Source organism: Corvus cornix, chromosome 17 (assembly GCF_000738735.6).
Source record: "Corvus cornix cornix isolate S_Up_H32 chromosome 17, ASM73873v5, whole genome shotgun sequence".
Lineage (NCBI taxonomy): Eukaryota > Metazoa > Chordata > Aves > Passeriformes > Corvidae > Corvus > Corvus cornix.
The window spans coordinates 3,635,188-3,656,874 of NC_046346.1; the positions used below are offsets into that span (position 1 = coordinate 3,635,188).

General features: G+C 53.1%; 1 protein-coding gene across 1 annotated transcript in view; it reads left to right on the plus strand.

Moving 5' to 3' along the window:
• VAV2 (vav guanine nucleotide exchange factor 2) overlaps positions 1-19,810 on the plus strand; it is a 124,002-nt gene extending 104,192 nt beyond the window's left edge. Inside the window, 21 exon segments of the mRNA XM_010398008.3 lie at positions 1,010-1,109; positions 2,346-2,441; positions 3,020-3,088; positions 5,225-5,311; positions 6,186-6,271; positions 6,518-6,650; positions 7,307-7,321; positions 7,729-7,838; positions 8,607-8,708; positions 8,818-8,906; positions 9,666-9,682; positions 10,023-10,044; positions 11,193-11,320; positions 11,516-11,590; positions 12,169-12,221; positions 12,898-13,014; positions 13,130-13,217; positions 13,312-13,435; positions 14,305-14,391; positions 16,349-16,503; positions 17,198-19,810. Coding sequence (XP_010396310.2) covers positions 1,010-1,109; positions 2,346-2,441; positions 3,020-3,088; positions 5,225-5,311; positions 6,186-6,271; positions 6,518-6,650; positions 7,307-7,321; positions 7,729-7,838; positions 8,607-8,708; positions 8,818-8,906; positions 9,666-9,682; positions 10,023-10,044; positions 11,193-11,320; positions 11,516-11,590; positions 12,169-12,221; positions 12,898-13,014; positions 13,130-13,217; positions 13,312-13,435; positions 14,305-14,391; positions 16,349-16,503; positions 17,198-17,245 — 1,801 coding nt within the window. The 3' untranslated portion in view covers positions 17,246-19,810.
• Positions 19,811-21,687: the final 1,877 nt, after the last annotated feature.

Below are 21,687 nucleotides of genomic sequence, written 5' to 3' on the forward strand. Positions count from 1 at the left end.
AAGGTGGATATTATTGTGCCTGTGCAGAAGTTGTCAGAGGGAAAAGGTGGAAGAATAATCTGTACTGGCCGTGGCTCTGCCGTGGCTGTGGCTCCATAAATCTCTTCATTCGCTTCGCTGCGGGGTGTGAGTGTCCCATGTTTATGGAGCAACGCTGGGTCAGTGGCTCCCAGATCATCTCCATGGAGAGACAAGGCCCCCAAATAATGGATGAGTTGCAGTGTGTGATGGAAGATGTGTCTTAGCAGCAGCAGAGCAGTTAACGGCCAGGAAGGGGGAGAAAACCCAAACCTGTCAGGCAGGATTAATGAGAGAAGTGAGGGAAAAGGGGGAATCCACCACAAAACTGCTCTCTTTTGTCAGGTGTTTAAATTTATAGCCCAGGGTGTCCATGCAGAGCTTCACTGTGTTTCCAAAGGCTGTGACAACCTTCTTTTCCCAATTACCCAGGCTCTTGACCTCTAGGTCTCTGTGGCTCTTTCAAGAAGGAATGTTTCTAAAATCTGTGAGAGAATCATCATAGAATGGTTTGGGTTGGAAGGGACCTTAAAACTCATCCCATCCCACCCCCTGCCATGGGCAGGGACACCTTCCACTGTCCCAGGTTGCTCCAAGCCCCGTCCAACCTGGCCTTGGACACTTCCAGGGTCAGCCACAAATTCTCTGGGCAACATTTGACAGTTCCTCACCACGCTCACAAGGAAGAATTTCATCCCACTATCTCATCTAACCCTCCAAAAACGGGCTCCTCTGCTCTGGCCACCTGGGCTTTTGGCTCATCATGAGCTGAATCACCTCCACAGGTTCTGGAAACTTCCAAATGTTCAAGTGCTGAAAATTTAAATGTCAAAAAGCCACACAATAAAAGAGTGTTTATACTTTGCTAAGCAGTTAAATGGGGGAAGAGCTGTTTGCCTGGTCCTCTCGCTGTACACACATTTATATATCTTTTATAACAGGCTATAACTGCCAGCATTTCCAGTTAAACCTGTGATTTCCCCCTCTCCAGGCTGCTGATTTATGGCAAGTACTGCAGCCACATGGAATATGCCCAGAACACCCTGAACCACCTCCTTGCCAACCGGGAGGACGTCCGGCAGAAGGTGGAGGTGAGCGGGCGGGGGGACTGAGTGCTGCCCCCCACCCCTTATCAGGGGTTTTGGAAGGACTTTCTGGAGCTGAGAATGGTGTCTGGGGAATGTTTGATTTAGCAGAAGAGGAGAGGGCTGTGAGTGTGAGCACAGAGAGAGCAAAGCTGGGGGTTATCCTGTCCCGACCCCCTCGTTTTTCCCTCATCTCCTCACCAGACCCATGCTCTGTCCTTCCACCCCAAGTTTCTCCGAGTTAAAACAAGCCAGTGACTTTATTTGAGTGGGACTGGCTGGGACAAGTTCTTTGAGTCGTGCAGGCCCTGAGCATCCCCAAGCCAGGAGCCATGTGGTTTCCCAAAGCCACCGGCAGCATCGGGGACCCTCAGAGGCGAACCCAAGTCCCCAGGCAAACTCTGGAATTCCTGCCCTGGCCTCCTCAGTGTGAATAGGGGCCGATCCAGGTATTAAGGGAATCAAAGGAGCCCCAGAAGGGATGCATTGTTCGAGCTGCTGTTTTTACCCAGCTCTAATTCCTGCTTTGCTCTTGATGCTAATCGGAATTTGCCAGGCTGTCTGTCCGTGTTACCTCGCCTTCCGCAAACGCGCTTTGATTCCCCGTGTAAACCCAATTCAGGGATAAAACTGCGCTTAGGAATTGTTTAAAATGTGTTCTCTGGGTCTCACATCAAGGTTGGAGCATCCAGTGCTTTTCCTGTCTGTCCCTCCCTCGTGGCAGCTCTGGCAGGTCACACAGCAGGGCTCAGCCACGTCACTGAAATGGGTCTGGGCGAAGGTAGTGGTGGCAACACTTCCTGCGACCACAATTAGCTCATCTTAGTGACTTAATGCTCGTCAGAGCCACAGGCTGCCTGCTCAGTGCCAGCCCCTCACAAATCAGCTGCTTTTAGTTTGGCCCAGCCAGGAGGTGGCTGAGGCAAATGTGTTTCGTTTGACATTTCCCCAGGTCTGAGAGCATTCCTGCACTGCCCTGATGAGCAGCATCTCGTTAGGCTGGAGTAGCTCACTTGTATGGCAGCAGTGGCTGTAATTTAGGGTCCAGCCCCTGGGATTAATTCCTTGATAACCTCCATGGTGAGAGCCCCAGCCCTGGCTGGGTGGCTGCAAGAACCACAAACCCATGGGCATCAGAACTGAGTTTACAGAAACCAAACAAACATTCTCAAGACTTTAGAGACTTTTTTTGGGTGGGAAATTGTTGTTTTTTCACTGCTGGTTTATTGATCTCCTTCCTAGGAATGCACGCTAAAGGTCCAGGATGGGAAATTCAAATTGCAAGATCTGCTGGTGGTTCCAATGCAAAGAGTTTTGAAGTATCATCTCCTGTTAAAAGTAAGGTTTTCAGCACTGGCACTTCTCTCTCTACTGTAGCATCTTTCACCTCTGTCAGTGGAGGGTGAATCTTTGCCAAATGCCGAGCAAGGGTTGGGGTTTATATTCCCCTTCAAATAAAATAATTACTAGAGCCACTTAACATGACATAATATTTGTGCTGTCTCCTAAAGTACGGTGACCCAGGATAATTCTGCACTTGTTATCCATGAGAGGCACTTAATGAATATAAAATAAGCTTGCACATAATCTGATTATGTGTGAAATTCCTCCCGTCAGCTCCATGTAACAGATCTCTCAAGCAGCAGCCCTCGGTGTGTTCCCTGTCCTCTGGCCACAGCTGCTTGCCCGGGCATCCCTGCATCCCTGCCACCTCCCTGGTATCCCTGCTGTCACCCAGGCATCCCTGCCACCTCCCTGGCATCCTTCCAGTCACTCTTGGAATACCTGCAACCACCCTGACGCCCCTGTCACCATCCTGCCAACACTCAGGCAGACCCTGCCCGGTGCAAGCAGGGTCTGGGCATCTTTCCTAGCACATCCAAACTCTTCATTTTCATTCATTTATACTTTTTCAGGAGCTGCTCAGCCATTCCTCAGACCGGCCAGAGAAGCAGCAGCTGAAGGAGGCTCTGGAGGCAATGCAGGTACAGGAGGGTGAGAGTGGCGAGAGGGCTGTGCTGGGTTTGGGGTGCAGCTGAGCTCAGGATCCCTCTGCTATGTGAAACAAACACTTGGATGGAAAAACCAGCCAGGAACAGCTCGAGGCAAGGCAAGGTCTCCTCCTTTTGGCCACACCTGTGTGTATTGATTGCCGTGTGATGCTACGGCCTCACAACAGATCCGTTGTCACCGCTGTCCCCCTCCCCCGGCAGCTGGGGGAGCTGGGGTTTGTTGACAAATTATGACTTCTCCCTGATTGCTGTTGTGTGCACGGAGGCTGTGCCAGATCCGGCTCTTGTTCTCACTGGGAGGGGTTTGGAGGAGCTCCAGAAGGTATCAGCAAGTCAGGGAGCATGGCAGCAATGAGAGCCTGCGTGTGTGGAGCGTTCCCTGTGTGCTGTTAGCCAGGTGCTGGGTGGGAATCCTTTAATCCACCTTTTTTTTTTTTTAATCAAAACGAAGATGTTTTTTCAACAGTTGATTTCTTTTGGCATCAACAGTTTGCTTTGTTTAAAGTTTTGTTTTCAACTTTTAGCTGAAGCCCCCAAAATCTCAGGAGAACAAGAAATAAAATCATAGGATCATAGAGTCATCCAAATCTCAGATGTGTCTCCCCACACACACATTCACACCACATCCCTTGTCAGCAGAACCTGACTGGATGGAGGATGCTCATTAACTCCAGTTTTTTCCACTGGAGAGCACCTCGGGATTCATCCCTGTGCTCGCAGTCACTTTGTTTTCCACCTCGGCGCTGCATTTCCTGGCACTTACATAAGTTGGGTGACCTTTCCAGCCATTACCCCTGCCAGCCCACGGATCCAGAGCTGCTGTGTGGCTCGCTGTAGAGTTGAGGTTGTTTGAAGGATGTTGCATTCCCAGCCCACTGCTGTGGCCTCAGATGAACGCTGGACCTGGTGACAGCAGCTAAACCCCGCTCGTGGCCTCATCACCCAGCACCACTGCTGAAAAAGAAATGTGTATTTGCTCTGGCTCTGCTGCAGACTCAGCAATTTTTGCAGGAAGACACTGATAACCATCAGGGAGGTTTCTCTCTTCTCCTTCCCATCACCAGGAGAGTGTGGGAGCAGTTCTGACCACGCTGGGCTCGGGGGGCTTTGGGAGCCATTCAGTTTGGTTTTAATTGATCTGTAAACCAAGGCTTAACTTGCAAGTGATGTCTTTCATCACAAGTCCAGCCTTTCTGTCTGCTGTGCTGGCAGGCAGCAGACATTGCTGCTGTCTGGGCGAGAGCTGTGTAGGGGGGTGGATGGAGTGACATTCCCAAAGGGATTCAGCTCCCTTTTATTTTGCTTGAATAGTTGATTTTGCAAGGTAAGGGCAGGATTTGCACCAAAACAATCGTTTGTGGTGGGGTTTTTTTGGTGCAGGTACCAACCCTCTGCCTGAGAATGCAGTACCAAGTCCCCAGTGATGGTGGGGGAAAGGCAGCTCCCAGTGAAATTCCAGAGCCAACGTTTGCACATTGTTGTCTGAAGTCGTGGTTGATCCTGGGATTGTGTTTCCTTGGGATTGTGTTTCCCTGTTTCAGAAGGCTTTTAGTTGTGTCATTCCTCATCAGCACCCCTGCCGTCCCTGTCTCAGTGATGTTACAAGTATTGTCACGTAGATCTGCGATTATGGGCTGTGATTAACCCCTCTTGTGTTGGGGAGCTGAGCAAGGTCTGACCCGGGGGGGATGTCTTAAAGAATCCTCTGCTCAGATTTAATCCAAGTTGACAAGAGCCGTTGTTGAGGTCAAGGAGGGAGCAGATAAGAAGCAAACAGGCACAGCAAATCCACTCTGAAAGGTACAAGAAGTTGTTCCAGTGGAAGGGATGGTTCTTTCTCTTTGATGGATACAAATTTGGGGTTTGGGATGGCTGTGCTGCGCTGGATTCACGCATTGCCATGGATTCACGCATTGCCATCTTCTGGGAAATGGAAAACATTGCAGCACCTGCCTGGCTCAGCGCTGGGAGCACCAACAGCCTCACCTGTCCCAGGCTGCCCTGGAGTCCTGCTCAGGTTCCTGAGGGATTCAGGGAGCCAGGCTCGTGTTTGTGCTCCTGGGTAAGGTACTGGTCAAGTAAAAATCAATATTCACCCTTTTTTTTAAGGACTTGGCCATGTACATCAATGAAGTCAAGAGGGACAAAGAGACTTTGAAGAAAATAAGTGAATTTCAGAGCTCTATAGAAAACCTGGTAAGCTGGAAAATATTGAACCCAATTTAGTCTGACTGTTATTAACATATTTGCTTTTTTGGGCAATTACTACTTATTCTGATGTGCTGAAAGATCCCCATGTGTTCAGACACGACTCTCTCATGTTTTGCTGATGGTTCAGAGGTGGATGCTCCATCACAAAGCTGCTTTGGCTGTGGTGGAGGGTGACTTCTCTTGTTGGTGTTACACTAAAAATGTTTCTCCAACTTTTCATGTTATTGGCGTAGGGAGGACTCAAAAATTCCCCAAGCTGGCTATCTGGCTTCTATTTGAAAAGAGGGTTTATTTTGCTGTTAAGAGGACAGAGGTAAACTGAAAGTGGAGGAGAAGGGCTCATGTAAAAGGGCACCTAATCCCCAAAAATCCCAACCAGGAATTTTAAGGAGAACTCATCCTCCAAACTCCAGAGGTGTCAAACACTCAGCCCCATTGTTGTGCATCAGCAGACCTGGAGGGGCGCTGGGTTTGGGGACTTCAAGCCTTGACTTCATTTGGAAACGATGAGCTTTTAATGGATGGTTATTTAACAGGGACAAAATCCTTAATTATTGTGGAAACCTCTGAAAAATAGCTTATTGGAGGTGGGAGGGGATTGCAAACGTGCTTGGACTGCTGAGCCTTGCCCTGGGGCACCAGTGCTGGAGCTCCAGGGATTTCCTGGGGTCCTGTACCTGTGTTCATGCCCAGGCTCCCCTTGGAGCATCCTCCCTCCCCTTGCTGAGGGTGATGCCACTCCCAGGAGCTTTGGCAGTCTGATGCAGGGCTAGGGGGTTGGATGAAGGCAGCTTTGGGCTTCCCAAAAGCATCGTTCCAGGCCTGGCTGTGGGTCTGAGCGCTGCTTTGCTTCCTGCAGCAAGTGAAGCTGGAGGAGTTTGGGAGGCCGAAGATCGACGGGGAGCTGAAGGTGCGCTCCATAGTCAACCACACCAAGCAGGACAGGTGAGTGGCAGCAGAATGTCCCCACACTAAATGTGCCCTCATTTAGCAATTCTCCTTGAGCTCATTTATTTAATTACTGCCTGGAATTTCACTGACATAGCCCAGCATCGCTGTGAAATCACAGCAGGGGCCGGGCACTGAACAGCGCTGGCTGGGGAGCTCTGCAGAGCTTTCCAAATCCTTCCCCTTGGATTTTTTAATGAGGTGTTTGACTGGGTTGCTTGTTTATGTGCTTGCTTTGGGCAGGTATTTATTTTTATTTGATAAAGTGGTGATCGTCTGCAAGAGGAAAGGATACAATTATGAGCTGAAGGAAATTATTGAGCTGCTCTTCCACAAGATGACTGATGACCCCATGAATAACAAGGACATTAAGAAGGTAGGTGAACCAGGGATTAGCTCTGGAGAGCATTTTGGAGCTGTTTCAGGGTAGTATGTTCCCATTAGCCTTTTAAAATAGAAACAGGGCTCGCAAAAAGCTGGAAAAAAAACGCTCAACTTTCAGGGCAGCCTTAAAGAGCATTGGGAACTGTTTATTAACGTGGGGCTGGGCTGGATCCTTGACCTCTGTCCTGGCAGAACAGCCCTGAGGAGGCTGGGATGGTTGGAGTTAGGAGGGAGGAAGCTGCTCCCTGCTTTCTGGCCCAGTGTCAGGGAGCAAACATCAGATGGGCAGGAGAGGAGGGCAGGGAGGGAGGGAAAGTCCAGGATGTTCTTGCTCCCACAAGCTGCGGGGTGGAGGAGCCTGGAAAGGTTTTGCACACCAAAACTGGCACTCGAAGCACTGAAGGAACATCATTTTCCTGTGGTTTGATGCTCACTCTGCAGCTGTGGAGGAAAAACCTCCCAGCTCTCGCTTTAGCAGAGCCCCGTTAGCTTAATCCACTTCCATGCCATGGGAAGAGCTATGGTGCAGATGGGATAAGGGCCACTGGGGTGACAACAGCCAGTTTTGCCACTTGGCTGCTGAGGGAATGCTGCTGGCTTTGTGTTTTAATGAAATCTGTTTCCACTTTGCTCTCCTATGCTTTCTAGTCTCACGGAAAAATGGTAAGCGGAGCACCCCCCTCGCTGTCGTGTGTTTGTGTGCAGTGTGCTGATCAGACAGGCCGAGCATATGTGCAGTGGGCAGGTCAGATGTTCCTCCTGGGCTGTCACTTGCTGTCAGCCACAGACAGAATGGCTGGGCAGGATCCAGTGGAGCAGAAGAACCCGGGTTCTCTTGTCTGCCACCATGAAATCCTGTTTGGCCCAAGTGCACAGCGCCGGGGCGGTTCAGGCATCACTAACTGCGATGTGTTAGAGAAACAGGGAGCTCTCCTTCCTCCTCCCCTGCTGGTCCCTGGCCACAGTTCGGCAGCAAGGGCAGGGGCAGGCACTCAGAGCAGTGGCTGAGGTGTGTGGATGGAAGTGTGGTGTGTTCTGCTCTGAGACCAGCTCTCTCTTTTCTCTTGCAGTGGTCGTACGGCTTCTACCTAATCCACCTCCAGGGCAAACAGGGCTTCCAGTTCTTCTGCAAGACAGAGGAGATGAAGAGGAAGTGGATGGAGCAGTTTGAAATGGCCATGTGAGCATGAATGGCTGCTCTAGCCCTGGGTGCAGTTCCCAGGCGTGGGGGAAAAGTGTCTTGGGCCATCAGGTCACTGCAGAGCAGCTCTGCTAGCAAAACCTGTGATGAGGGAGCTCATGTGGGCTTGCTGGATGGGTTCCTGTGCAGAGGGAGCTTGGAACCATTCTCTGAGCATCCCCACCAAAGCAGCTCTGAAACTGGATTTTATCTCTGACACTGAGATGGGATATTTGGAAGGAATTCTTCCCTGTGAGGGTGGGGAGGCCCTGGTGCAGAGAAGCTGTGGATGCCTCATCCCTGGCAGTGCCCAAGGCCAGGTTGGACAGGGCTTGGAACAACCTGGGATAGTGGAAGGTGTCCCTGCCCCCGGCAGGGGTGGAATGGGATGAATTTAAAAGTCCCTTCCAACCCAGACCTTTCTGAGATTCTTGAAAGGACACCTCACCGTGGTGCTGGGCCATGGGGAAGCAGCAGGCTGGGGCTGGAGGAGGGTGAAGAGGGAGCAGGTGCTGCAGGCCCTGGTCCTGAGGAGAGCAGGGCTTAGCCCCGTGCCACAGCTCTGGGCTGATGATTGACTCAGGCAAGGGCCAAATCCGTGACTGTTGTCCCAGGGGAAGGTTGATGGACAAAATCCTCTCTCCACAACCCAGCCCTGATCTCTTTTCACATTGGATTTCGTATCTGTCTGTGTGGTGTCCAAGCTCGGACTGAAATGCCAGCAGCCCCGTGGGGACAGGCTGATAACCCCCAGGTCCTTTCCCTCAGGTCCAACATAAAGCCAGAGAAAGCCAATGCAAATCACCACAACTTCCAGATGTACACATTTGAAAAGACAACCAACTGCAAAGCCTGCAGGATGTTCCTGAGGTGAGCAACAACCTTCCTGCTGTTCTGCAGTAAAACAGAGAGAGAAAAATCGCAAAGCTGAGGCTGAATTAGGATTTTCCGACTTTTTTGTTGTTGTTTTTTGGTGCAGAGGAACCTTCTACCAGGGCTATCTTTGCCCCAAATGTGGAGCAGGTGCTCACAAGGAGTGCTTGGAGATCATTCCTCCCTGCAAGATGGGTGAGTTATTTCATTTTCTGAGCAGCTCGTTGCTGCATGTGAACGATCTGAGAGATTCACTCTACAAAGCACTGATGTTTGTTAATGCATAAAACAATACAAGTGTGCTCCCACCCACCTCCCAGGGCTGGAATTCATGTTGGCTGGGGGTTTAAAAAACAGACAAAGCAGCTGAAATCCTCCAAAATGCAGAGCTGCATGCCATGGGTGGCAGAGGATCACGGCAGCGCTGTGCAGTGGGTGGGATGCTCCAGCTCTTGGGGATGGGTATTTAAGAGACATGATCAATTCTTCATCATTTAACAGTGAAAGCAGGATGGTCTGCAGCAGGGAGAACATTTCTGATGAGGAGAGAGCTCGTCTCTTGACCCCAGATGTCCCAAAATATGGCCAAAATTTGTGTTCTTGGTCTAAACTGGGTGAAGCTGTGACTCACCTGTGCTCACTCTTGGCAGAACCCTGGTGATGCTCAGTCCAGGGGGTGTCACAGGGTGGCTTTGGAGAGGTTTTGGGTGGGGAGTGGAGGGAGGAAGAAACAAAACTGCAGAACTTTGTGGCAGTGAGGAAATGCCCCTGTCTGGCTGCAGTCACTCCCCAGGAGCAGAGAAATGACTCAGGTGACCCCAGCTCTGCTTTGGGCTTCCTCCATCGAGTTCACACCCTGATGCCAGTCTGTTGATACTCAGAGCATCAAGAGGAGTAGAAAATGGGGTTTGTTGCCTGTTAAATTAACCCCTTATCCCACCATTTCTCTTGCAGGTTCTTCAGCAGAGCAGGTACGTGGTTTGGCCCTTCTTCTCACCCCCCGTGTCTTTGTCCACTCTGGGTGTGGGCAGCTCATGAGAAGAGCCAGCACTGGCCTCAGAGGGGTCCCAGCAAACTGTGGGACAGGACTGGGGACCAGTGGCCTCTTCTCCAGCCTAAGACTGGCCCAGTTTGAGCAGCACCAGAGCCCTCAGGAGGTGCCAGCACCCAGCTGGGGTGAGCACCAAGGGCTGGGGGGTACCAGGGGGGTCTGGGGAGAGGTTTTCTCATCCCAGTGGCATCAGGTGGGTGCTTGTAGAGAGAACTGAGACTAATGTGTCCTCACTGAGACTTTTTCCTCTTTCCTTGCAGGATTCACTTGGTGCAGGACCCGGTAAGGACATTGCTGTGTGACAGGAGGGCAGGGAGAGGTTGTGGCTGCAGGAATCCCCAACACCGAGTGTGTGGGAGGGGGAGGCTCCTTCCCAAACCAGAAAAGAGCTTTAGGACCTGCAGAAGGGTCCTGTGCACCCTCATGGCCAGCGATGGGGCGCTGGGGGCTCTCCTGTCCCTGCTGCCACATCATTTCTTTGTGTGCCCTCGTGCCCCTGGCCAGCCCTGCTGGGCCAGTAAAGCTTCTGCCCACCACACCAGTGACCAAGGAGAGCCTGGCACAACATCCTTGTGCCAAATCAACCTTCAGAGCAGGCCTGGCATGTCCTGGCAGGGAGATTTGTTGCTGATGGGGAGCATCTTCCTGCTGGCATGTCCAGTGTGCTCAGGGCCTCTGATGGGCCATCAATCACAGAGGTTACTGCAATAATTTTTGACCTTCCTGTGTTTAAAGCTTGCCTGGACAGAGCTCTGGCTCAGAGGACAAGAACAGTTTGTTTTTGTGCTGTTTCTGATGGAAGAAAAGCCAAGCCTGGCAAAAAGAAACCTGAGTCAATTTTGTGGTTAAAAAAAAAACCCAACAAAACAAGCACAGAGTGCTCTTGCTGGGCGGGGAGAGGCAGAGGTGGGGAGGCATTTTGAGGATAAACACTGTGGGTTTGGTGCAGTGGGGGAAGTTTATTTAATGTGCAGTTGTTGGCGAGACAAGTGGACTTTGACTGGGAGCTTCAGGGGCGTTTGAGTCCCAGGTCCAGCTGACACTCAGTGGTAGCTGAGTGTTCCCTGGTCCCTTTTGCAATCGTGGTGTCACTGCTGAGCCTGGCAGGGCTTGGTGCTGGCCAGGCATTGCCTGGCAAGAGCTCCTCTGCCTCGGTGGGGCTCAGATCCAGGTGCAGGGCTGGGAGCTGGAGCTTCAGCTCAGCTCGGTCCTGCCTGGGTTTATTTTTGCTCAGGGAGCTCAATCATCCATGGAACTGCAGGAGCCAAGAACATTCACTGTGGACACCATTCCTCCCTGCTTTCATGTTTCCTGCCCCCAAATCCTGCCTTATCACAGGATAAGGAGTTACAGGCTTCAGGAGGGGTGGTTTTGTTTGGGTTTTTTTTCAGCAGGGACGAGGCTGTGAAACTGTTTTGCTTCTCTGCCAGGTCCTAAAATGGTGGCGGTTCAGAATTACCATGGTAACCCAGCCCCTCCTGGGAAGCCAGTGCTGACCTTTCAAATTGGGGATGTGATTGAGCTGCTGAGGGGGGACCCCGACTCACCGTGGTGGGAGGTGAGAGCAATTCCCCTTGGGAAACTCCTGCAAAGTTTTAAACCAGTGACTTCTGCATTATCCCTTTTATTTGTGGGTTTTCCTGGTGCAGGGGTGTGCTGGGGGTTGGGAGGCGGGTTGGGGCCTGTCCCCACCCACAGTGACACCAGTGCTCCCAGTGCCCGCCCCAGGCTGATGCCCAGCTTGGCTTTGCAGGGGAGGCTGCTGCAGACGAAGAAGTCGGGTTATTTCCCCAGCTCCTCAGTGAAACCCTGCCCCGTGGATGCCAGGGTAAGTGCCAGAGAGGAGATGGAGCTGGGAGTGCCAGGGGGGGTGCAGGTGCTGGGGTTGTCCCTGTCACTCTCCTCAGCCTTCTCCTCGAGACCTCAGTCCTTCCCTGGACCTTCAGTGAGGCCTCTGCCTCATAGGGGAGGTGGATCCCTCATCCCATGGGTGCAGGGGTCAGGTCAGGGAGTCCCAGCCCTGTTCCCAAGGCTGGGGTTGGTGTGATCACGTCCAGACTCTGTTCCTTCTCCGCAGGGCTGACTCGGGTCAGAGTGCTTGAAATCAGGCCCAGTGCAGGAAAACTGCATTTGGTTTATTTTAATTGCTTTTAGCTGCTTGCTGTAATGTTGTCAGCTGCTTCCCAATTAAAAACCACTCAGGTAAATGAACAAACACAGCCTGCTCATCCCAGCTGGGAGCTGGGAGGCGAATGCTCAGCTACAACACTGCCCTCCGCCGCCCAAGCCCAGAATCCAGGAACAGCTTGGCAGAGGGAAGCCTCCCGTGGAGAGGAGCATCCCACACATGATCCACAGCCCGAGGAGCTGCTGGTTCATCACTAATGAGCCATTCTCAATTTGCAGCCCCCCAACAGCCGACCGCCCTCGCGGGAGATCGACTACACGGCGTACCCGTGGTGAGTGGGCAGGAAGACAAAGCAGCCTTGCCTTTCGGTGGTTACCTCCTCAGGAATCCACTCCAGCAAGGAATTCCAAATGCAGACCAGCAGTGCTCTGTATCTTGCCTCGCCTGTGGCTGTGGAGCAGCTGCCACGGTGGCGTTGGGGTGTTGAAAGCCCTGGCAGCAGCTGTGGGGATTTCTTCACTGATGGAGAGGGTCAGAGGCAAAAAGAGAGATGCTGGTTTCTCTTCCCATTTTCTGTGCCCAGAAAATGATTATGGGAGGAAGGAGGCAACTCCTGCCTTGGCACGAGAGGCTGTGCTTGGCTTGCCTGCTGCTCGTTCTCTCCAGCTCCAGCCAGGTTTATGAATTCATGGATATAAATTATCCCTGCTCTCCAGCTCTTGCTGAGGCCTCATTAACCCGGGGACTGATTCCCAATTAGTGGGATTTTCCAGGTGTCAGGTACCTCAAAGGGAAGAGGCTGCTCTCTGTGTGATTCAGTGGCTCAGCAGCTTCTTGTGTACCCCAGGGCACTTTCCTTCCTGCTCGGGATATTTGGGACATTTCTCTCTCTGCCTTCCAACCTTCATGCCTTTAAGAAAGAAGTATCTTTTTATCCAAAACATGCCTGTTTAAGGATACGAGTTTGGTTTAATGAATTAATTGAACTAATTGACCTCTGGGCTCAGGTTTGCAGGGAACATGGAGAGGCAGCAGACGGACAACCTGCTCAAGTCTCACGTCAGCGGCACCTACCTGATCCGGGAGCGGCCGGCTGAGGCCGAGCGCTTTGCCATCAGTATTAAGTGAGTGATTCCTCATTTAGGAATTTAATAATTCAATATTTCTCACTGGCAGAGGAGAAGCCAGGGCTGGACCACGTGGCTGTGTTTTCTTGAGTGCCTTTGCTGTCATTGGCAGGTTCAACGAGGAGGTGAAGCACATCAAGGTGGTGGAGAAGGACAACTGGATTCACATCACGGAAGCCAAGAAGTTCGAAAGCTTGCTGGTGGGTTTTGGTTCCCCCTCGTATCACATGCCCTGTCCCTGAAAGTCATGCAGGAGGTGGCAGAGACAGCCAGGTGCCTCTCCCTCCTTGCCAGGAGCTGGTCGAGTACTACCAGAGCCACTCGCTGAAGGAGAGCTTCAAGCAGCTGGACACAACGCTGAAATATCCCTACAAATCCCGGGAGCGCTCTACCTCCAGGACCTTCACCCGCTCCCCAGGTAAAGCCCAGCTTGGGTGTCATGGAAAACCTGCCCCTTCCGGCCAGCTGTAGGAGCAGTGGATGAAGGAATTTACAGCTTTGCTCTAGGGCTTGAGTTCCTCAGTTTGCAGCTAAGTTCTGCTGGGCTGGTGGCGTTTTCAGGATGGGTCTTGGTGGGATCAGGGGGGTCTGGCCGAGCTGGGGCTCTCTGGTACTGCTCTCTGAAGGGACAGTTTTTGCTGGGACAGGCTGGTTCCCCTCCTGTGGTTTTGCACCCTGAGGTTTGCCCACACTCTGGCTGGGAGCAGGGATGTGATGCTCACTTTGTGGGATTTATCCAATCTTTCTCACCCACGTGAGGTTTTTGTGTTTTAATGGATCCAGTTCCAGTGTGACTTGTGGTTTGAATCCTAGTGGGACTCCTTTAATGGAGGTGATGGGTGAAAGGGTAAGTCTGTAAAGAAAAAAGAAGGAAAAAAATCAAAACAAATGGAAAGCAAAATGTGCAATAATGGAAGATGATGTTTTGTCCAAAAGCCTGAGTGCAGAATTAACTGCTTTGTGGGGAAAAACACATGTTAAAAATTTTCCTCTGTGGTATATTTAAAAAAGAATACCAAAGGAAGATAGGGTTTAAAAGTTGATTAAATATCTTTTTGCATTACATACAAGCCTAGGATGAATTTTGAGCCCCCACAGTGGCTGTGGGGCTGTGGCCAGACCTTCTGTCAGCTGTCCCAGCTCCGAGTCCCTGCACAAGACCCTCTGCATGCTTTGCCCTGTATTCCTCCATCGGCTTTTAAAGCATTGTGCCTTATAATATTTTATTTTCATTTCCTTTTTAATGCGTGTTCTGCCTCTTTCTGTTTCTCTCTAACCTCTTTGCAGCCTCCTGCGCTTCCTACAACTTTTCTTTTCTCAGTCCTCAGGGCCTCAACTTTTCTTCTCAGAGCTCCTCCAGTCCCTTCTGGTCAGGTACCAGTGCCTCTCCCTGCTGGAGAGACCTGCCACCATCCCCAGCTTGAAAACCATCACCAGTGGGACCTGCGGGGTCCCCCCTGAAATAATTCAGTGAATTAACCATGGCTTGGCTGGCAGCAAAATGCTCTCCCTCCCCTCCCCAAAATCAAGGCAGGGAGGAGATGGACTTATTGCTGTTTGAGAAAAGGGGATAAAATTAACAAAAAAAGTGGATGTAGCACTTTGGGATCTCATGATGTACTTCAAGCTCCACCTGGTTACCCCGTGTGTCTCACCCAACGAGCATCAGCATCGCACCCTCTCCCAGTCTGATCCTCCTTGTCCTCCAGGAGAACATCCCAGTGTCCTGCAGGTTTTGAGCTCTGGTATCTGAGGCTGCTCAGGAGCCCCTTGCTGAGGGGACAGGGACACATCTGTGCTGTCAGCTGTGTTCTGGGGCTCGGTCTCCCTGCAGAGAGTGCAGTGGTGCCCCAGCCTTTGGACCCCGTTGATTTAATGTCTTCCAGGCTGGTGTCATCCTCCCCACTGATGGGATCAGAGCAAAATCCTGCCAGTTTTAATTCCTGTTTTAGTTTTTATCTTACAGTCTCTCCTTTAGGCTGGACAGAGAAAATCAGCAGCAAAGCCACTTGTGCCTTCCTTGGTGCTGTGTTTGGGAAGAACGCTTGACTTTTCAAGCATAAATCTGGGAATTTGGGATTCTCTAACTGCATAGAAAGTATTGCAGGAAGTGATCTGTGTAGCAAGGGGCTCTGAGCAAGGTCCTGATGACAGAGCTCAAAGCTGCCGTGATTTTTGTGCGTTCTCCAGCCTGGCTGCATGGCCAGGCCGGATGAACCCTCCAGTGATTGCACATTGTGTGTCCAAACCGCCTCCATCGCCATCCTCATCTCCTCCCACCCCGAGAGCTGAAAACCTGGGCAAAGCTTTGCCTCAAACTTCGTTCAACCTTGGTTTGCACACTTTTACAGTTGAAATTAACCCTTGGAAATCCCGGGGCAAAGAGGGGAGTGAAGCACAGCATCCCCTCAGGATGTTTATTTCTTTTTTTGCAAACTGCAGAGAAAGTGCATTTTTCTGCTCCTCTGCCCATCCCATCCCTCCCACTGTTGCTCTCCAGCCTTTTTCCCTCTGCCCAGACCTTGGGGCAGGAATGCTGAGTGCTGCCCCTGCCTTCCCCCCCTCCTTGTGCGTCCCCTGAGCATCCCCTGCCTGAAGTGATGGAGATCTGTGGGGCTGGGGCTGTGCTGGTGCTGGCAGAGGTCGGCTCCCAGGATGGTTCCTGGGGTCATCTCCTCATCACAAGGTGCTGGTCAGTGGTAGGGTTTGGCACCATGTGGTCAGTAATGGGATGAAGTTCCCAAGACAGGAAGGGACAGGAGCAGGGAGGTTCCAGGTTAGGAGCTTGTTGCACCTCATGGCAAAGCACACGGGATTTGCTCAACACCTCTGGGAGAATCCATTCCCAATAACTCCATTTTTGAGGTACCTTACGTCCCAGTTGATTTACAAAGCCTTTTGACCAGGTGGCTCCATCAGGTGCTGGGAGCTGGGTGGCAGCTCCACAAGGCAATCTCCCAGACCTGAGATTGAGAGCTGAACAGGATTTTTCCGTGATTTCATTGTTGAAGACTGTATATTCCTATAAAATCCTTTCTTTTACCACCTCACAAAAGTACCCTTCACCCCAGTGATCCCCACCAAGCCCCTGACCAGCGGAGAGGGGCTTCCCAAACCCACAGAACCCTTCAAAGCCCAGCAGGAATCCAGTTTAACCCCGACCATTCCACCCTTGCGAAGCCGAGCAGCTCAGGCGATGCCACCCCTCCATCCCAGCAGCTCCAGCTCTTGGTACCATGCTGGAAAACCCAGGTTGAACCTCGCCAAGCTTTCCCCAGGCTTCAGCCGGTGTGGAGCTGCTCCCAACACGCTGTGCTTTGTCCCCTGGCAGTGTTCACCCCCCGGGTCATAGGCACGGCGGTGGCTCGGTACAACTTCGCGGCGCGGGACATGCGGGAGCTGTCGCTGCGGGAGGGGGACGTGGTGAAGATCTACAGCAGGATTGGAGGGGACCAGGGATGGTGGAAGGGGGAGACCAATGGAAGGGTGAGTGTGTCCAGAGACATTCCTGTCCCGTTCATGCAGTGCCAAATCCTCCCTGCTGTCAGGACAGCAAAGGGCAGGGGGTGTGTCCCGCTCCCTCTCGCTCTTTCCTGGGTTCTGGGTGGGCTGTCACCTCATGAGAGCCACCCCTGCGTGGCCATTTGGTGTTTTGTGACAGTGACAGCGATGTTCAGGGCACACAGGTGGATGGGAGCCTGTGGTGGGAGGGTCTGATCTTCCCTAAAGCTGCCCATGGGGGATGTGTGCAGGCTGTGCAGGGGGAAGGCTCAGCATCCTGGGAAAACCAGCGGGCTGGTGGCATGGCCTGGTGGCCCACGGGGTGTGTGGCACTGGGGACAGATTCCTCGTGCCCTGATCCCTTCTCTATTGCAGGCAGTGTGTCCGTTAGCTCATCCCGAGTGAGGGCGATGGCTGACACCATCGGGATGTGGCACATCCAGCACTGGGAACAGCACATGATGGCAGGGGGATAACCCCAGTGACAGGACAGGAGCTCCCTTACAGAACCACAGAGCTCAAAGGGCCCCGCAACGATCATGGATTCCAACTCCTGCACAGGACCCTCCAACAATCCCACCCTGTGCTTGGGTTGTCCAAATCCTTGAACTCCAGCAGGTTTTGTGCCGTGTCCCTTGAGCTTCCCAGCCCCCAGCTCACCTCTCCTGTCCCCCCACAGGTGGGCTGGTTTCCCTCGACGTACGTGGAGGAGGAGGGGGTGCAGTGACTGCGGCCAGGGCCGGTGGAAGTCGTCGAGCGCCCAGAGGCAGCAGCTGCAGCCCGAGCACACCGTGACACGCTGTCCCCGTGCCGGACACCTCCCAGGACTGCGCCCGCAGCCCCTCACCACCCCCCTGTGTACAGCCGAGCCTCGGGGCCGCCCGGCCTCGCCCCCGTTCCGTGTATAGAAGATTGCTGGGCTGTGGGATGGCGTTGGGAGAGCCCCGGGAGAGCCGCGCGCTCCCCTGCATGGACAGAGCTGAGAGACTCTGGGGAGCCCACCGGGGATGGGCGCCGCACCCGCCTTTGTCAAGGTGTTTTAAAAGCCACCCCAGGATGGTGGTGGGAGGGTGAGGCTGAAGGGTTGTGCCTGGGTGAGAATTTGGGGGTTTCCAGAGCGGGGAGCCCCAAGGAGGTAACGCAGACCCCCTGCCACACCACTCGGGTGGTTCCCCAGGTTGGGATTTTGGCCGTGGCCCTGGCAGCCATGGGCAGCACCGTGCTGTGGCCAGGGCGAGGGGCAGGGTGGGGACACCTGGCCCCGGAGGAGGAGAAGGCTGTGACCATTTTGACCCTCAGGTGCAGGCTGGAAGTGGACCTTTGGGTAAAACACGAGGGGAAAGAGCTGCTTTGGCACCCCCAAGCCCATTTTCTTTACAGCCACCTCAGTCCCACCAGCCTTGCTGCGGGCAGGGGGGGTGCCCAGGGAGCAGGCTGCTCCCACTGGTGAGCAGGAGGTCTCAGTGCATTGCAGGACTGGAGATGTGCTTTGCCACACAAGGTTTTCCAAGGCCACCAAGGCACCAGGCACATGCAGAGGATGTGTCCCTGGGTCTGTCCTCCCCTCGCTCCCAGCAGGTTTCCCCCAAGCCAGGCTGATTTTTCTTGCAGCCGTGACAAATCCCACCTCATGAGCTCAGGGCGAACCCACCTGAGTAAGGGCTACGGTGTCAACTCCTGACTGCTGTCCCCGAGCTGTGAAAGCACCTCCTCTTCCCAGCTGTGTGCACTTTTGGGGGCTGGGAGCGTTGCCTCCCTCTCTTCCTCCCACAGGCTGTTCCTGCTGCTGCTGTCAAGTAAAGGTCCGTCTGTTGTGACATTCCCACTGTGTCCTGAGCGCCGTCTGTCCGAGTCTGCCCTTCCCAAAGTGGAAGGGAGTCCCAGCCATCATTTGCTGGGCACTGGCTTCGCTCTCCAGCTCCAGAATTCCCTTCCAAAGTGCAAATCCGAACAAAATCCACCTTTGGGAGCGTGACAGGGAACAACTTCCCTGTATCTGAGCCCCAGGAGCTGTCTCTCTGAACACGTGGCATTTTGAGCTGGTGCTTCCATGCCCTGATGTCGTTCCCCTGGGATTTGTGGTGGTCCTGCTGTGCAGCATTGTGTTCCTGGTGTGGGATCCTGGTGCAAGTCTGGGAGATGCCAGCGTTGGGCTGGTGAGCGGTGCTGCTGCCCTCAGTCCCTGGCTGCACCCTTGCTGCCAACGGAGCAGCAGAGCCGTGCTCTGGATAAGAAATGGAAGAGTTTGGTTCTCTCAAGGACAAGGGAATGATGCGAACTTGGGAATTCCACACTGCTGCTCAGTGGCAAGCCCACAGTCGCCCTGCTGGCTCCCTGTTCCTCCCAGAGCTCTGGGAGTGTCCCCGCTCATGGGGGGTGTGGGGTGGGTCTGGCTGGGGCAGGTGGGAGGTGACAGGGACACAGGGGGACGGACTCAGGGCTTTCCCAAGATACTGTTTGGTGCTAACCCCTCCCAGCCAGCCCCTCCATGCTCAGTTTGAGGGGAGTAGCCAGCAGGGAACTGGCAATTCCCTGCTCCTTTGCAGAGCAGAGGGTCCCATTCCCATTCCAGAGGCTGGGCTGGAGCTGAGGGGGCGTTTGGGTGGACGGGACACACAAACTCCTGATGGCTCATGTGATGCCTCAGATCCTAAAGCCTTACAGCCCCTCCTGTTTAACGTGGCCAATTTTGTAAGGTGTCAAGGGCACCCCTTGGGAGAGCACAGCCCTGTCACAGGGACCAGGGCACCTCTGTCCCTTCCACCCCAAAAGGACCCCCACCCTCTGCCTGCCCTGCCAAACCCCCTCCCCCCAGAGAGAGCTCTCCCTCTTGTGTTTACTGGTGTAAGAAACTTGTTAAAGAGAGATTGTTCTGGTTTTAAGTAATTATTCAGCCATTTGCCACAAATATATCTGTGAATAAGAAAGGGAAATGTTTTTTTATGATGATGGCGAGAAAATTGTATATATTATTTTAGTTCACCGCAGGTCACTCGGAATTGCAATGGGATATGTTGGAAAATAATATGTAAATTCCTTGGGTTTCTCCTTTGCACTGCACTAACTGGGGTAGGGTGGAGGGGGTTTAAAGATGAAACTGTTTGTTTATGGAATAGTTCATAGCTGGGAATTTGGAAAATCATTTGGAATAGCTTGTAATGCTGGAATAGGAACTTTAGCTGCTACTTAGAAACCCTTTTGCATGTGGTTTTTCCAGGCCTTTTTAAGTTACAATTCATCAAAGTAAATTCCCCAATGGAAAAAAATGAAATAAAGTGTAATTTTGCTGATAGGTTTTTTATTTTTTCCCAGCCATGGTTTTTACTGTGCCAGAGGGCTCGGGATTGTGTCAGGGTCCTTGTCACTAAAACCCCCTTGGCTGCACTGGGGCTCAGGGGTGGCTTGGGAGATGGGTGCTCACAGGGATGGATCCTTCCCCATTCCTGGCATGAACAGTGTTTGTACCCCTCCAAAATTCGGAGTAGATCCCTCCTGTGGTGCCTGTCAGGTTCCTTCTCATTCCTGGAGCAGCTGCCACTCCAGTTGTCCCATCCAGGAGCTTTCCTGCGACTCCTTTTCTGAGCTGAACCCCTGCTCAGGGATGGGCGAGACAGGCTGATTTTCCATGGCTTTTAATCACTCCTGAATGCCACAGTCCAGAATCCCACGTGGCCCTGCAGGCAGCAGCAGATTCCAGAGCAATAAATAAATAAAGCTGCACAGTTGCTTATAAAAACTTGAGGCTTCACCCCGAGCAGGGCTGTGATGTCCCCGTGAGCTGCCATGTCATTTAATTAAGAGCATTAATTTTTTCCTGCCCTTGGAGTCCCCAGTGCTTCACTTTTCCCAAGGTCAGCTGGAAGGGGCTGTAGCCGTGAGCAGAGGGGTTTTACTGGGAGAATCGGGATGTGAGCTGGGCCCTAAATTCTGGATGCTGGTTTGGGAAGGTGCTGCCCAGCCGGGTGTTTAGGCTTGGTCCAGGTGCTGATCCTGCCTGGGATAAACTTTCCTTGTGGCTGTTTGGTCTCAGGGGATCTCTCCAACATTCACCACGTGTCAAATACCAGGGTTTGGTGCCTGGGCCCTCCCCTGCTGGTGATGAGCCTCAGCCTGGCCCCGGGTGGGTGGAATGGTTGTGGCATGGCTGGGCTGCCAAATGCAGCACTGGAGCCTGGAACCAAGAGCTGGGCTTTGCAAAACCCTGCTCCCGTTCTGTCCTGCCTCTGGGGACACCCCTGCCAGCCCAGGGGCTGGGGACACTGAGCCCTTGGGGAGTGGCTGGAGCTGGCAGCTGGGTGCCTCCACCGAGGCTTTGCTCGGCTTTGTGCCAAAATCTTCCCCTGGGGGTTCCTCCAGTGCAGGGTCTGACAGCTCGGGAATAAATGGGGCATTGTTCCACCGTGCCCAGCCACGGCCAGGTGCAGTAACCACACCAGGAGCAGCATTCCAGGGGCATTAACAGGAGAATAACTCTCCAGCCACGGCCAGCACAGCTGGCTCCAGCCCTGCACAGCCCCTGGCCCGTCCCAGGAGCGGGGGGGGGGCACACACCAGGCACGGGGCTTTATTTATTATTCTGGTTTTTTCCCCCAGCAAGAGCAGCTGCTGCCAAAATGCCCCTCATGAGCCGGGCTCTGAGCAAACACAGTGTGGGGGTGGCTGTGTTTGATGGCTGCCCTCTGCCAACAGCAGTTCCTGCTCCTGTCACAGTGTGACAGCCGCCTGCCCTGGCCCTGGGGTTGCCCCTCGAGCCCTGGGGCCACCGGCCAGTGCGTGGCCACCTCCCTCTGCCACGCTGGGGTTCAGCTCACGTGCTGCCCAGTGCATCCCAAAACCAGGGTCCAAACTGCTGTGCCATCAGGGTGGGGAAACTGAGGCAAGGGGTGGCCAAGAGGAGAGCTCCGAAAAGCTCTGCTCAGCAGGACTCTGTGGGATCCGGCTGCTTTGGGTTCGGGGTCATGTGCTGGTGGTGTTTCCCAAGCCCAAATTCAGGTCGTGGGGCAGAGCTGAGCCCACTGCTCTGATGAGGATGAGGATTGGGGTGGCAGAGGCAATGCTGACAGTCTGCAGCACGCCTGGCTGGCTCATCCCTGCATTAACCATGTTTTCTGTGACCTAGAAAACTCCAGCTGGCGCAAGAACCACTGCGCTGCTTTATTTTAGAATGAA